This window comes from Rhinolophus sinicus, chromosome 17 (genome assembly GCF_057876585.1).
Source record: "Rhinolophus sinicus isolate RSI-liver-muscle chromosome 17, RSI-T2T, whole genome shotgun sequence".
In the NCBI taxonomy this organism is placed as follows: domain Eukaryota; kingdom Metazoa; phylum Chordata; class Mammalia; order Chiroptera; family Rhinolophidae; genus Rhinolophus; species Rhinolophus sinicus.
In genome coordinates this window covers 68,997,637-69,012,104 of record NC_142517.1, presented here as the reverse complement: position 1 = coordinate 69,012,104, position 14,468 = coordinate 68,997,637, and the positions used below count along the sequence as shown (strand labels likewise).

Genomic DNA, 14,468 nt, shown 5'->3' with positions numbered 1-14,468 from the left:
GCTATTGGGAGAAACCTGATGAGCACAGTAAGGAGGGTCCCAGGTCTCCTGACACCCTCAATCCCACTGACATTTCTTGGTTTCTACATGCACCAAGAAACCAAGTCATCCAACTTATTCTTCTAAACCAATCTCTAGAGCAAAGAACAACATGCCGGGGGATTTGTAGGAAAGCAGCATAAAGTACGGTTTGTGTCTAATAGATCCTTTCTTCTCATGTTTCTAGCAAGACTTGTCATTTGTTAACTACATCTGCACCCATCTCAAGTCAATTACAATGTAAGTGAAAAACCTGGTTGTCTTAGGGAACCATGACTCGGATGCTATTTAACACAGCTGTGTGGCATAGGAAAAAGCAGCTGATTCAGAATCAAAGAGACCAGTCTCTAGTCCTGGACTAGTTACTCTTAACTTTATGACCTTGAGAGAATTGTTTACCTCCTCTGGGCTTTACTTGTATCATGTTTAAAATGAGGGGCTGGAATAGACGATCGTTGAGGTGACTTCCTGCTCTAAAGTTTTGTAATAAAAAATTATTATAAGTTAAAAATTTTCTATGTCTGACAGTTTAAAAAATGTAATACCCATTCAGAACATTTAAAAATGGATACTTGAAAATAATTCACAGATATGAGACAAAAAGTTCTGAGATCTTTAAAAAAAATTGGCACATTATGCCATTATGAAATCCCCATTTAGTGTTTTTATATTTAAACAGTTTAATTGGAATGGAATCTCAAGTTCTTTAGATTTTTCTTTCTACAAGTTTCTTCTGGCATGTAAATTTCACAGGCCACTTTTCACTGTAATATCTCAGTATCTACTTCCTTTATGCCCTCACCCATGCTACTTTCCCTTCACAACACCTCCAGTTTCCTTTCTTTATCCAACAAATCCTGACAGCCATTATTTTTTCAGTTAGATTATTATTCCAATCCCTTATATAAATCACTAGGTCCTGAGAATTTAGAAATGACTTATGGAAGAGTTTTCTATGTTGACCTTTTTTTATGCTGATGATTTCCCCCAGCATACTGTGGGAAGTAAAATTGACTAGGGCACCCCCCTGCTTAAAAATCTTCAAGAATTTACATTTGTTTACAAAAGAATACCTAAATTCAAGGCCTTTTGCAAGTCCAACTTGCCAACCACAAGCTTGACGATCCCCAGCCAGTCTGGATGGCTACACTCCGTGCCATTATCTCGTCTCCCCATTTCCACCTAGGAACATCCGGCTTATCGTGCAGAGCCCAGCTCACGACCCATCTTTCTGATAAAGCCTTTCCTGGCACCGTGGAGGAGCCTCCTCAGTCACAGCCACACTTCCTTCTGCTAAGATCTCAGCAGCAAAAAGGGATGCATTACTCAGTTTATAATGTTACTCAATATTTGTACTGTTTCTAAATCTTGTTTGCCCCAAAAAATGATGAGTTCTTTGAAGACAAGGGGCGTCGGTCTCCTATGTATCCTCCCTAGAGCCTAGTGCCGTCACAGGGAGCCATTCTCTTCCACATAACAATGCTTTCACATACCATCCATTTAATTTTTCACCCTCAGTGAATAACAGAGTTGCTGGTAGAGAAGTGAGCACACACACGTAAGAACACGAACTGCCCTCTCCCAAATAAACAAATGCTTTCTTCTACATCTATGATTTTGGATCAAGAATGCAAAGTTAAACTTGGAAATGAAAAGAACAAAATATGGTTAATTTTAAGATGATGGAGCAAAGCAAGTTTTATTTGAAGACAAATTCTGTCATTCACAAGAATAAGAGGGAGTTGATATAAAGGTGTCAGAACCTCTCTAGGTTTTGACCTACAGAGGTGGGGAATAAAAGATGTAGGAATGGGAGGAATCATTCTCGGCAGGTCTGCCCTCCCAGATGGATGTCCCCTGTGTCCCTAATTAATATTCTATGTGCAGACAGTGATTTCTACCAATGTGAATTACTGGTATATAAACTAAACTCTGTCTTCTGAATTGAAAGATGATCCAAGTGCAATGCTACTACATCAGAGGACAAGGGGAAAAGCTTCCTTTAAAACAGGAAAGCATGCACATTAGTGTTTTAATAAAATAATTTTTTTTTGCTTATAATTTTCAGTTAAATTTTTCTAGTTTGGGATGTAACATAGGAAAACAGTGATTGCCACATTTCACAAGCAGACGAGATGATTCTAGTAAACGGCATTTTTACAGTTCATTTCAGGATTCTTCAGGAGGAAAGGTGTCCTAGATAAGCATACTGGAGGATTTTCATAGCACAAAAAAATAGTACCTGTTTTCTTCCCTAAGGTCGTTTTCCATGGCTTGCATCTCCCGTTCCAACTTCTGAGATCTTGTGTAGTCTCTCCAGGCCTTCAGGACTTTCAGTTGTAACTTCCAGTCGGACAGGATCCCAGCTTTCCCCAGCTTAATCCTGTGATCAAGAATCAGCTTGTGCCAGGCAGAGAAATAGCGTTTTTGACACTACAATGGAAACATTCGGAAAATCACGACTGATCAGCGCTAGTGTTTCAAATACCTGATAGAGTCCTCTCCTCGGATTTCCTCCTCACACTTTTTCTTACAAATCTAGGAACTATTGTCTTGATGGGAGGGGAACAGACAAAGCACAGCTGTTTTATGCTAATAATGATAGAAATATTTGAGTCATGCAACTGGGGTACTCTCAGCCTCACGACTTAACACTCAAATACTTGATTCTCATTGTAAGGCACCCGTGCGATAAGGAGCTGGACGAACAGTCATACCTAAGATCTAAGTTACAGAGCTTGTTTGTGAGGCTTGAAAGATCTGCTTCCGGCAGGATCTTCCCTGCCATGCTGTCTTGGAGCTTAAAATACAAACCCTTTCATTCATTCCTGCTACCAGCACCATGATGCCCTGCACAGACATGGGAGATCCCACAAGGGTGGACTGGGTCCCCTGGTCCCTGGGAACAAGACAGCCAACCACAAGAACTTGCGCTGGGCTACCAGTGAGCATGTCGGGCTGCGGTGAGCAGGCCTAGAGACAGACGAGATGCTCGCTGCCTGCAGGCTTCCATTATATGCATCTGACAACCAATCAGACAAGGTCTACTGACCCTAAGGGCGTCCTAGAGAAGTACTTATGGCCCTAGTATAAGAAAGTCTCTGAGATCTAGTCCTTGCCTGTATCTTTTATCTTCATAGCAAACTTTATGTTCCTACTACATCAAATTCCTTTCAGTTATTGGCCTTACACCAACGATATCGATTCATACTTTTCTATCTATAGTCATACTAATGTCTCCATCCCTTTCTTCTCTCTCTCTCTCTCTCTCTCTCTCTCTCTCTCTCTCTCTCTCTCTCTCTCTCTGCCTGACTACTTCAGGTGTCGCCTCTCTTAGGAAGCCTTCCTATTACCAACCATTCTCCCCAAATATAAGTGCCCTTCCACTGTGTTCCTAGAGCAACCTGTGTTCTTCAGTCAAGACACTAATCACATTGTATTATAATCAACTGTTTACTGGTTTCCACTAGACTGTCAGCCTCTGGAATGAAGGGCCTGGGTCCCACCAATGGGAACAGCAAATCTGGGAGTGGTATCAAGGGTGGGGTGCAGTAAAATAAAAAGTGACCTCATAGGAAGTGACTTTGTGGGGGGACGGGGAGGCTAATGACCAACTTTAAGAACTTGGTAACCTCACCAGGGTCAGCTCGACTTACTGCTCCTTTCTCTATAAAAATACTTATCTTCCACTATTTCAATATTTAGTGAGCACCCACCACTAAGTTTGAATTTGGGGGACTCTGAACAAAGTTGTTTAAGATATAATCTCTACTTCTGAGAGGTTTATTGGGAGAGAAAATGTATACATTAAAAGACCAATAACAGGGGAGCATATGCTAGCATTCTTAGAAATAGCCTATTTGGCCAGAAATATTTTCTATATAGGAAATCAGCTACATTTCCATTTAGACAAACTACAAAAGCTTGTTTATTTCCCATCAGGAGAAACCATGCAAAACTTTTTAAAGCCCTTGTTCCCTTTCTATTATGTTAAACAAAGGCACATTTTCTAGACTTTTACCTTAGATCCCATGGAAGGAGGAAGAATGAGAGGCATGCAGGAAAGGAGATTTGCTGAATATAGAATATACCTTCAGTCATAACAAAGAAAAGACACGCAGCTGCCAGGTTGAGGAGGTATACTTTTTGCATTATTATTTTTTTATCTAGCCCATAAAATACAGCATGAAAAAAAAAGTGTTAACTTGTGCCAGTCAAAAGAAAAGATCCTGTGTCTATTTACCAGATTCCTCTTGAAGGACTTGATTTTAACTCACGGAATAATTCTAAAGATGAAATAGCATAGGCATAATCCACCTTGACAATAATAACATTATTAAGAGTGTCCTTTCTGGATTCTATATTCCTTTTCTCTGTACAGTTGGAACACCTTACGTGTACTTTTTTTTTCAATTCGCAGAGCATCATTACAAAATAGAAACTGCAGATATTATGATGATTTACCTTACCAAGCTACACTTCAAGTAGAGAATGGTTAATGACTCACTTTACGAAATGAAGTGTTAGTGGTACAGCTCAGGCTAAAACTGAAACATTCTGGCGGCCTGGTGACCCTCATCTCTTAGGGAAAAAGTTTCTCCTAAAAACCAAGGGCAAATTTTTTTACTTCTTTTCTACTGAAAGACAAAGAAATCAACATATAACTTACTAAGAATAGCACTGCTAGAACACGTCTGAATTTAAGAAGGGAAAATTTGAGTTTATAAATGCTGTAGTTGATACATTTGTTTTAAAATACATAAGTTTAGACTCTGAGTGCAAAATGATTAGTTTTAAAGGTCTATAATTCAGTTTCACTACACAGAAGTTAACAGTAACAAAGTCACAGACTCATATGGCAATTGCGTTCTTGAAATCAACTTCCTATTGGTTTTTTCCTTCTCCACTCAAAAAAGCGATCCTATTAAAATTTAAATAAAAAAATAAAAGTATGAATCGAGACTAGCTGCTCAGTTATTCTTGATTTGCAGCAAACATTATTCAGGCAAACAGGAGTATAATAAATATGCTTGAGAGAAAGTATTTGGAATAAGAAAATACTGTCCATCTTCTCTGGGAAGAGATGCTAGCACTCTGCTTTTATTTAGAAGGAACCAGAGGGGGCGTACTTCCACAGTCCTGATGGACTTACTCGATTACGCTGCTGAGCTCCTGCTGCTCCCAGACCTGCTTCTCCTCTTTAGTTCTACATTCTGGAACCACAAGACCGCTTTATCCCTTTGCTCTTTGAAACAGAACAATTATTTAAAACTACAACTGGGTTGGAAGAGGAATACATTCTGTTTAAACCAGAAGAACTTAATGTTTTAACTAGCCAGACGACTAGTCTGACCTCTTTCCATTTCTTCCCTGGTTCACTTATTTCTACACCATATTTTTATTTGATAGATTTTCAAATGCACAGTCATGCATTTTTTAATTAACTTCCACGTCTCTTTACACAATTGTGGTGATAAGTAAGGCTTGATACAGGTCAATAACATACTGAAAAAAACACAGTGGGAAGGAGCATTGCTAAGTACATATCTATAATAATTTTTAAAATAAAATACCACACAGTGAAATTTATAAATTTTCTAAGTGAAATGCTTTTCTCCTCTCAAAATCTTCTCCAAGACATCACTTGGTTGTAAAGGGTTCCACTCAAGAGAAAAAATGACAGTTCGCCCTGCTAAATTTATTACCTGCACTGGCATTGCCCTGTTTTGTTGGCAGGAAAATCTCTTCTCTGAAGTATAATCACACAGCTGTCATTGGGAATGATTGACGTTAGGTGGAACGGCAATTTGCTACCCAATCTTCATTGTTAATTCTAACCCTGTCACTAGAGACGCTCGTCCTGATTAATGAAGTGGGTAACTCATCAGAATTCCTCAGCTATTTTCCTTTTGTCAGAAAGCTCAGCGATAATGGCATCAAAATTATCTGTCATGGCAAAATAAACAATGAATTGTAAAGAAGACAAAAATGTCAACAAGTTCACGATTTATTTCTGTCAGATGGAAGTAACTGTGGTGCAAATGTGTCCAGGGGAGTCAGCCCCACTCGAATGGCAGGAATAAAGCTATACTCCCCACAGGGCGCCAACCGACTCCTTGATGTTCACAGGCCGAAAGGAGCAGGCACCCTATTGCTACATAAAGAAGCAAGGCCAGCCTGGTGGTTCAGGGGGTTGGAACTCCATGCTCCTAATGCTGAAGGCTGCCGGTTTGGTTCCCACATGGGCCAGGGCCAGTGTCAGTTGGTTGGAGCGCAGGCTCTCAACCACAAGGTTGCCGTACTGTTCCCCGGTAAAGCCCTGTTCCCCTTCCCCACTAAAATCTTAAAAAAAAAAAAAAAAAAGAAGCAATCCCCAACTTCTTTTTTTTCCTTTTGGGCACTGCTGTTGCTGGACAGAAGTCCCCACAGACCACATGAAGTGCTTGGGTGTTGGGGAGAAGAGGATCTTTGGCAAAATAAATGCCCCTGGGAAGAAGCAGTGCTGAAAATCAGTACCCTGTGAACCATCCTACTCCTGATGCTTATAATTTTTAAAAGAATGCAGGGGAAAACATTGTGTCCCCCACCCCCACCTATATATACTCCTATAACTAATCACATTAGGGAAAAGATATTCAGGTCTCAGCACACACTGCCAAGGCTGGGATTTGCTGTTGAGGTCCATGGAAAAGCTTGGAGGCCTAAACTTTGACACCACTGCTGTGTCAAATGCTACCTGTGTCGACTGTCTGCTTTTGTTAGATCCCGGAAGATATGATTCCGGGATATTTAATTCTTTATTTAATTTTTTCCTACTTCCTTTTATAAAATTTAAAAAAAATGCTTATGACAATTTAACGCACATAACCAAAAGGAGAACAGAAGAATAAACCCCTCACTAAGCTTCAAAAATTATCAACATTTTGCTAATCTTGTTTCATCTCTCCTCTACCCACTTTTTTTTTTTCTGGTGTATTTAAAAATAAATCCCTGACATCAGACATTATATCATTTCATCCATAAATGCATAAATATGTATTGCTAACATAAGGACATTTTGTAAATTCTTAATTCTGCTGAGAAGTTTCCATCAATAATATTGCTGTAATTATCTAATACTGCTTCACTCTAGTAGAATTTCAGAAAGCAATTGTTTAGTCTTGCCGTGCAGTAAATTCTTAACCAAGAAAAAACTCTCTGGGATCTTTTACAGAAGAACGACCATAATACAGCCTATGACCTAACTACTCGTTAGGCGAGAGCTCCTTTCCCAATACAGCCTAGACCAATTTTCAAGACCTCCTGTCTTTAAGAGGGAAGGCAGACCTATGGCTCCCCAATACCTCTTTCCTTTCTTCTTTCTTCCCCTTCTAGACCTTCTTCCTCCTCTCTATGAATCCCCACTTCCTGCCCACTCTCTCCCACCCGCAGCCACACACACATGCGCAAACTTTGCTAAAAGGACAGCTAACCTCAGGAGCCATTAGACAAACGCTTGATTTACCTCTAGGGTAGTCTGACAGTAAGACAAGGACATGATGTCATTTGTTCCTCACCCATCTGGTTCTCAGGCTCCTTATAAATATTCACCTGAAATGTCCAGTGTTTAGGGGAAAAAGACATTCTACTCTGTACAAGTTTAGGGAATGGGCTTTATTTATGCCAAAGGCTTTTTCTTAATTTTTTTAACAGCAGAAATTAATCAGTACTTTTTCAAAAGAAAAAAAAAATCAATCATCTATACATGAATGGAACCTCTAGGATCAAAGAAGGCTTCATGACATTTTGAAAAGCAAAACACCAGGGCAATGTTTTGGTCAACTGCCCCTCACTGTCGTTCTGTGAGAATGGGAAACCTGGATTACTTATAGGGTGAGGGTAAGGAAGGCTGTAATAACAGAGTAAACAACCTCTTTACCAATGCTATAATTTTACTTAGAAGTTTTACAGAGAGTTGGCTATATGAAGTCACATATGCAATGCATGAATCCCGATATTCTTCATGTGTGTGCCCTACATTTCTCTTTCTCTGCAGTTTTTTATTTGCAAAGAGGCTTTCCCTTCATTTCCTTCCCTGAAAAGACAACACTGCTGAGAAGATGTTTGCTATGTTTCAGCTCAGAAATGGTTTTGCTGCAGCAGTGTGTAAGCAGTCCTGATAAACTAAGATCTTTAGGAAGGAATCCTGCTATATAAATGAGGTGCTTAACTACAGTTTTCATCATCTCGTCAGGTATGTTTCCCGTATATCTCCACCTTCCCTGGGTTTATTTTGGGGCAGCCTTTTGGAAGGCACTATGCCACAATGACTCCTTTGGGTCATTTTTACCTTACTGTCTAACAGAAACACCCAACCAAATAAGCAATTTTGCTTCCCCTATAGAATTAAGATTTAGGTTAGTGTCAACCCATTTTTCACTGTTCTCTTCAAATTTCACAAGCAGGAAAGATCATAGACTTTCTTATCTCATTAGGAAAATACAAAATGTATTTCAGAATAGGGTGAGAATTAAGAAGGCCATTTTCCAAACGGTATTAAGAATTTCATAGTGAATCCCTTGTTGTTACTGCTAATTAGCAACGGCATGTGGATTGCTGAATCTCCCCAAGAGATTTTACTGCAAGATCAAAGAGGAAATAGGATAGGATGGAAGTAGAAAGTTTCTATAAAGAAAAAGAAAAGATTTTTTTTTTGATAACACAAGGAGACCTAGAAATGAAATGGGTAGGAAAGATGCACGAATAGTGCTGTATCTGAACTTGTGTTTTGATAAAGACAGCCTGCTCTGTTTCTCTCAGAAAGTCTCCTATTAAATAATATGACCCAAATGTGATGTTAAGAGATTGTTTGGGGGAGCAAACGCAATCCAGAATCAAAGCACAAAGAGTACAGGAATCAAAGGAGCCTGAACTACAGCAACTCACAGAAAGAAATTCTTTAGTGTTCCTGCAATACTCTAGACAGCCTGCTGTTGGGTTTGTGCCAGTGCATCACTCTGAGGCGCTGACAAGAGCTTCCTGTTATCCAGCTGCTCGCTCCCAGGCAGGGAGGCATTTCCTCTTTTTGTCCTGTGGTCATATTTAGGCTGCTGAGTGTCCCGTTTCATTACCCAAGGGCAGCTTCAGGCTCCTTTAGGACCAGGCTGGCAATGTGGACTGGGGCCAAGATAATGAGCCCCGAGGGCCTGCCAGTCCGGTGGTGTTTACCAGAAGCTGTCCTGTCTCCAGCCAAGTCTATCAGAAGCCCAAGGAGTCTGGTAAGTAGGTTTTTCCCATGTCTCAGTCACAGCCACATACACTGGGGAAATCTGAGTAACAGGTTCACTGACAATACTACAAATGGTTCACACATCACACTGAAGGGGAAGGAGACAAAAAGAACTAACCTGAGAAACTTTGGAAAATCATATTTTGGCTGAATAAGGCTAAAAATAAAAATAACTGTACCAATAGCATACTCTAGTTACTAAAATGTTTCTACAGCTGTATGGGTTAACAATCTGAAACTACTTTCTCATATACTAGGATTAAACAAATAAGTGAGTATATTTTAGAAAAGCTCCAGGTTTCTCAACTGTCTGAGAAAGAAGTTGTAGCCAAGCAAGAAGAAAAGGCTACACTGAAACCTGTGGTGCCGGATTAGGGTTGAAGTTACCATGAACTCATTTATTATTTTAACATATATACAGATGTATAACATATGTTACAAGTGAGGAGGGGGAAGGAGAGCATGATCCCTGCGTTGTTGCACTCAAATTGGAGGTATCAGTATGAACGCATGGATTTTAATATGTATACAGATAGACACGGAAATGAACATGTGTATGCATGTGTGGGTTAGCATATATGCATACATTTCCCAGTTCTGTCTGCTGAGAGGGCCCAGAAACAGCTGACATCCCAGTAGCAGTGAGCACACTTACTATCCAGATATTGGTTTCTAAGTATTATTCTCCAATAAAAGGAACTAGGGTTCCATATTCCAGGGCTAGGGCAGGGAAAATACAAGATGAGCTGGAAACATCTTGTGGTGACAGAAAGAAAGGAAGTACCCAAAAAAGGATGGTAGCATTTTGCAAGGGCAAAAGAGTCAACCTGGAAGATTTCCCAATGGCCAAAGTTAGAACAATTTGAGTAACAAAGTGAACAACAGAAATATTAGATTATAACCCACAGAATAAAATAAATATCCATGAGCCTATACTGATACAAATAAATAATTGAATAAATAATAAATAAATAGGGAAAAAGGGACAGTATTTTCTTCTAGAAGAATTTCAATAAATGAAGAAATGAGGGAGATACAAAATCATTATTAGACAAATATCACATTAATAATTGTTACAGGCAAGATCCACCCGTGGATGCTAAAGTTAATAGGTGAAAGTTTAAGGATAGTTGCACACTTTCACAATATTTCCTCTAAGACATTTCTGAATTACGAAGGGGAAAACAGTAACTTTATAGTGGGGAAACCCACTTTAGACACAACATTAAGTGTGACAGGTTAACATCAACAGTCATAAGACATATTAACATTATATACCCACGATACGACATACTGAGAAGAGCAGAGCTTCACTTCTTGTAGTATGCATACCGAAAATCCGTAGTATCAATCTGAGCAGAAGAAAACCCAAACTGAGAGACATTCTACAAAACACCTGACGAGTACTCTTCAAAAATTTCAAGATCATAAAAGACAAGGAAGACAGAGGAACTGGGAGGAGACTAAGGAGACATAACAACTAAATGCAACATGAAATTAGAGATTGAGTCCTGGAACAGAAAAAGGACCTTAGTGGAAAAACTGGTGACATTCTAGTAAGATCTATAATTTAGTTAATGGTATTTAATGGTATGTACCAATGTTAATTTCCTAGTTTTGAGAATTATACTATGTTTCTGTAAGATTAACATTTGGGGAAAGCTGGGTGAAGGATATTCAGGAACTCTGTGTACTATTTTTGCAATTTTTCTGTATGTCCCAAATTATTTCAAAATAAAAATTTAAAAACAATAAAGTACAGGTTCAAATCAAGCAGAATGTGTACCAAAGTAGAGATAATTTACTCATAATCTCTCATTTTTAAATACACTGGCTGGTCCTTTTAAAACTGAGTAATCTGTTTTAGTAGGCCACTGAATTTGTAAAACTTTATTTTTGTCTAAAAGTCATACCTAGCACTTCTATCAATAACATACATGATTTCTTCCTGTACAGTGGACTTCAATAAAATTTAAAAGTTAAGCTTATTGGGAACACATTATAGCCATCTCTCATTGGTTGTGTAACATATCATGGCACTTTCTCCTCAGGCCTTTTCAAGATGGCCCCGAGTACTCATTTCCCTTCCTATTTTCTTTCAGAAATCTGAACTGTTATTGCAGGAGCACACAGTAACTCGCTCTGCCTCACGAAGTGCCTTGAAAGTCTTTGCAAATCTTTCTCAAAATGTTAATCCTAATTCTTAACATTTCCTCCCACCACACTTCCCTCTTCATTTCTAAAGCCAAAACTCTGACCAAACTTCTGCTGTTTTATATCTGAACAATTATAACTGCCTGACCATCAGTCCAAAATGCCCCCATCAAATGTTTAGCTTTTTAAAAAAAATTGCTTTGACTAGTTTACTTTTTTCCTCATCTCTTAGTTACCCATGTCATATTCAAATTCCTGTTACTGATTTCCAGGGTCTTTGTAGTCTATCCTACATTTATCAAGCTCCCTCAGTATCTTCCTTACATTATCTCTCTCTTGTTAAATCCATTCATTTATGCGTTCACTGAATTTCAGCAATACCTAAGGCCCCAGGTGGGTGTTATAGGAGATATAAAACATATATAGTTATCTTTTATCGCCAACCTTCTCATTTACAAATCTTTCAAGTAATTCCTTTCACCTTAAACCCCAAATTCATACTGTTAATCAATCCCACTTCATTGAAAAAAACTTCTGCTTAAGTTACCTAAGATGCTCATTTTTCAAAAAAACAACAACATTGGCCAGTTAATTTTACAAAGAGTGAAAGAGAGGGAGAATAAATAAAACGCAGACCATGTGTGGATGCCTGACCACTGTGCTATACACCTGAAGCTGAAGTTGAATGATACTGAATGTCAACTACAATTAAATACACACACATACACACACACACACACACACACACACACACACACACGTATATACTCATGGGATATAAAGTACAGCATAGGGAATATAGTCAACGGTATTCTAACAGCTATATACTATGTCAGAAGGGTAGTAGGCTTGGTGGCGTTATCACTTTGTCAGGGTGTACATGTCTATTGCATTGTTTTGTACACCTGAAACTATTTGATGCAAAAATAATTGTGGTTTTTGCAATTTAACCTTTTCAACCACAATTACTTTTGCACCAGCCTAATAATAAATGAAAGGGAGTGGGAAGCACAAATGTAAGTACATCATTGTTTCAGGAACTAAGCTACCAAAAGGCAAGTGGCTTTTTGAAAAATTCTTCTGAATAATCCAGAACACAATGGTTTGTAAGACTGTCAAAGTGGAAGCCAAGCTTTCAAAAATTGCCAGAGATCTACAATTAGGAGTTAAATGCTATTTTGAAAAGGGTAACTTAGGAAGGTGTCTCAAATTCACACCCTGGTATCCTAGGATCACACAGAGCATGTAAGAATATCCCCCGCACAGGGGATCAGAGCCCTGCACAGCACAAGCGGCGTGGGCACTTTTGGTACTTGTGATGAGGCTTGGTTGGGCTTAGTGTTACTCTGCCCCATCTCTGATGGAGCCTTTGTCATTTACGCTACAGAATGTCCAGTATAAAGACATTCCAATTCCCACCTGGTGATTTTCCTTGAAAGTCTGGATTAATAACTCTTTCAGTTTCTTCTTTCTTTCTTTTGCCATTTTTTCTTCATCCAGAATAGGAACAGTTTGAAACATGCCTCTTTCTGGAATTTTTGGAGAATTTTCTTCTTGCTTCTTCTTCTCTCTATTAATAACAATTTAAAAATACATACATGAACAATAGACTCAACAAGCAATGTTACAACCTACCACAGTAGAATGAACATTGCATTTTCCATCAGAAGATACAGATTTTTGATCTGGCTTTAAAACTACATGGTAGGATAATTTTTTTTTGTTTTTTGAACCTCAGTACATTTTTAAAAAAATACAAATTAAATGAAATAAAATTTTTATAATATACTCTGAAAAGTAGAAAGCCCTATAGATATTTTAGTAGAGTATTTTTACTGAGTTTAACATTGAGCAATACTTGGATCAAAATTTGACAGTTAACAACTACTAGGTATTCTCTAATATAGACATAAATTCTCTGTTTATAAGGTGGGTACAATAAAGGACCCTCAGGTGAGAAAGGAATGAGGTTTTTACAAGACTTTTACAAGGTTTCTAGGGAGAAAAATAATAAAAGAATCAAGTGTTACTGAGTAAGGAGAGAATGGAATTTATATTAATTCTAAAATAGCTAAAAGGAAAAACAGAACTTAATGAGTAAAAGGCCTTCAGGCAAGTAACGAGAATCTTTCAGTAACTGTTGCTCACCTTTCTGGTCATCCTCTTTTTCACCCACCTATCTACTCTTTCCCACCCAGGTCACCCCCTCTTACATTCACGCCAGCTCACAGCAATTGCCTTCTTTTTGGAGCATATTAAACTACATAGATTTGTGTATGTGTATACAGCATATATACTATTAATGAGGTAGTAAAGATAACACCTAGTCAGGAATCAGGATTCATAGGCTGTGGCCACAAACAAACTGTGAAAACTCAGGCAAGTCACCTAGTCTTTCTTCACTTTACATTTATAGAAACTCAAGTTGAGAGATGGATGTCAGAATACTCTGTAGACATTCTCTAATTCTCATGTCTCATACAATGTTATATCTTATTACTGGTGATATTAACCATCACTTGGTTAAGGTGGCTTCTCTGGTGCAGTCGCTACTTTTCCCTATGTAATTAATAAATCTCTTGGAGGAGACACTTCGAAACTATGTAATGAAGCCATTTATGATAGCTTACAAATAAGTGAAAAAGCCCTAACAACAATACAATTTTACAGAATCTTTCCAAATTTACCAACGCCATAACAATGTTACATTAGATGGTTATAGGCAGATCATAGTGGGCATTTAAAGAAATACAGTTCTAATAACCATGGATCTGTTCTTTTTAAATAACATTAAAATAAGTATCTGTCGTGAAAGTACTACCTGCTCACTGTGAAAAATTGGAGAGGTATAAAAACCATCCTTACTTCCACCCAGGAAAAAAACAATGATACCATGTTAGTGCTGTTTCACTGTACACACATTGTTTTTATTAATTTCTTCACTACTTATTAATGTCTGTTATCATAAATAATATTATTTTAATTGTCTTTGTGCACAGATCTTTGT

The 14,468-nt window shown here is 38.3% G+C and overlaps 1 protein-coding gene across 3 annotated transcripts in view; it reads right to left on the bottom strand.

Moving 5' to 3' along the window:
* The window catches only part of CCDC191 (coiled-coil domain containing 191), a 63,619-nt gene that overhangs the window by 32,573 nt on the left and 16,578 nt on the right, over positions 1-14,468 (bottom strand). For all 3 annotated transcript variants that reach the window (XM_019734878.3, XM_088793982.1, XM_074331674.2), the window contains exons 6-7: positions 12,881-13,031; positions 2,282-2,472 (exon numbers count right to left, since the gene is read on the bottom strand). In XM_019734878.3, the coding sequence (XP_019590437.3) occupies positions 2,282-2,472; positions 12,881-13,031 (342 nt within the window). The remainder of the gene's footprint in view (positions 1-2,281; positions 2,473-12,880; positions 13,032-14,468) is intronic.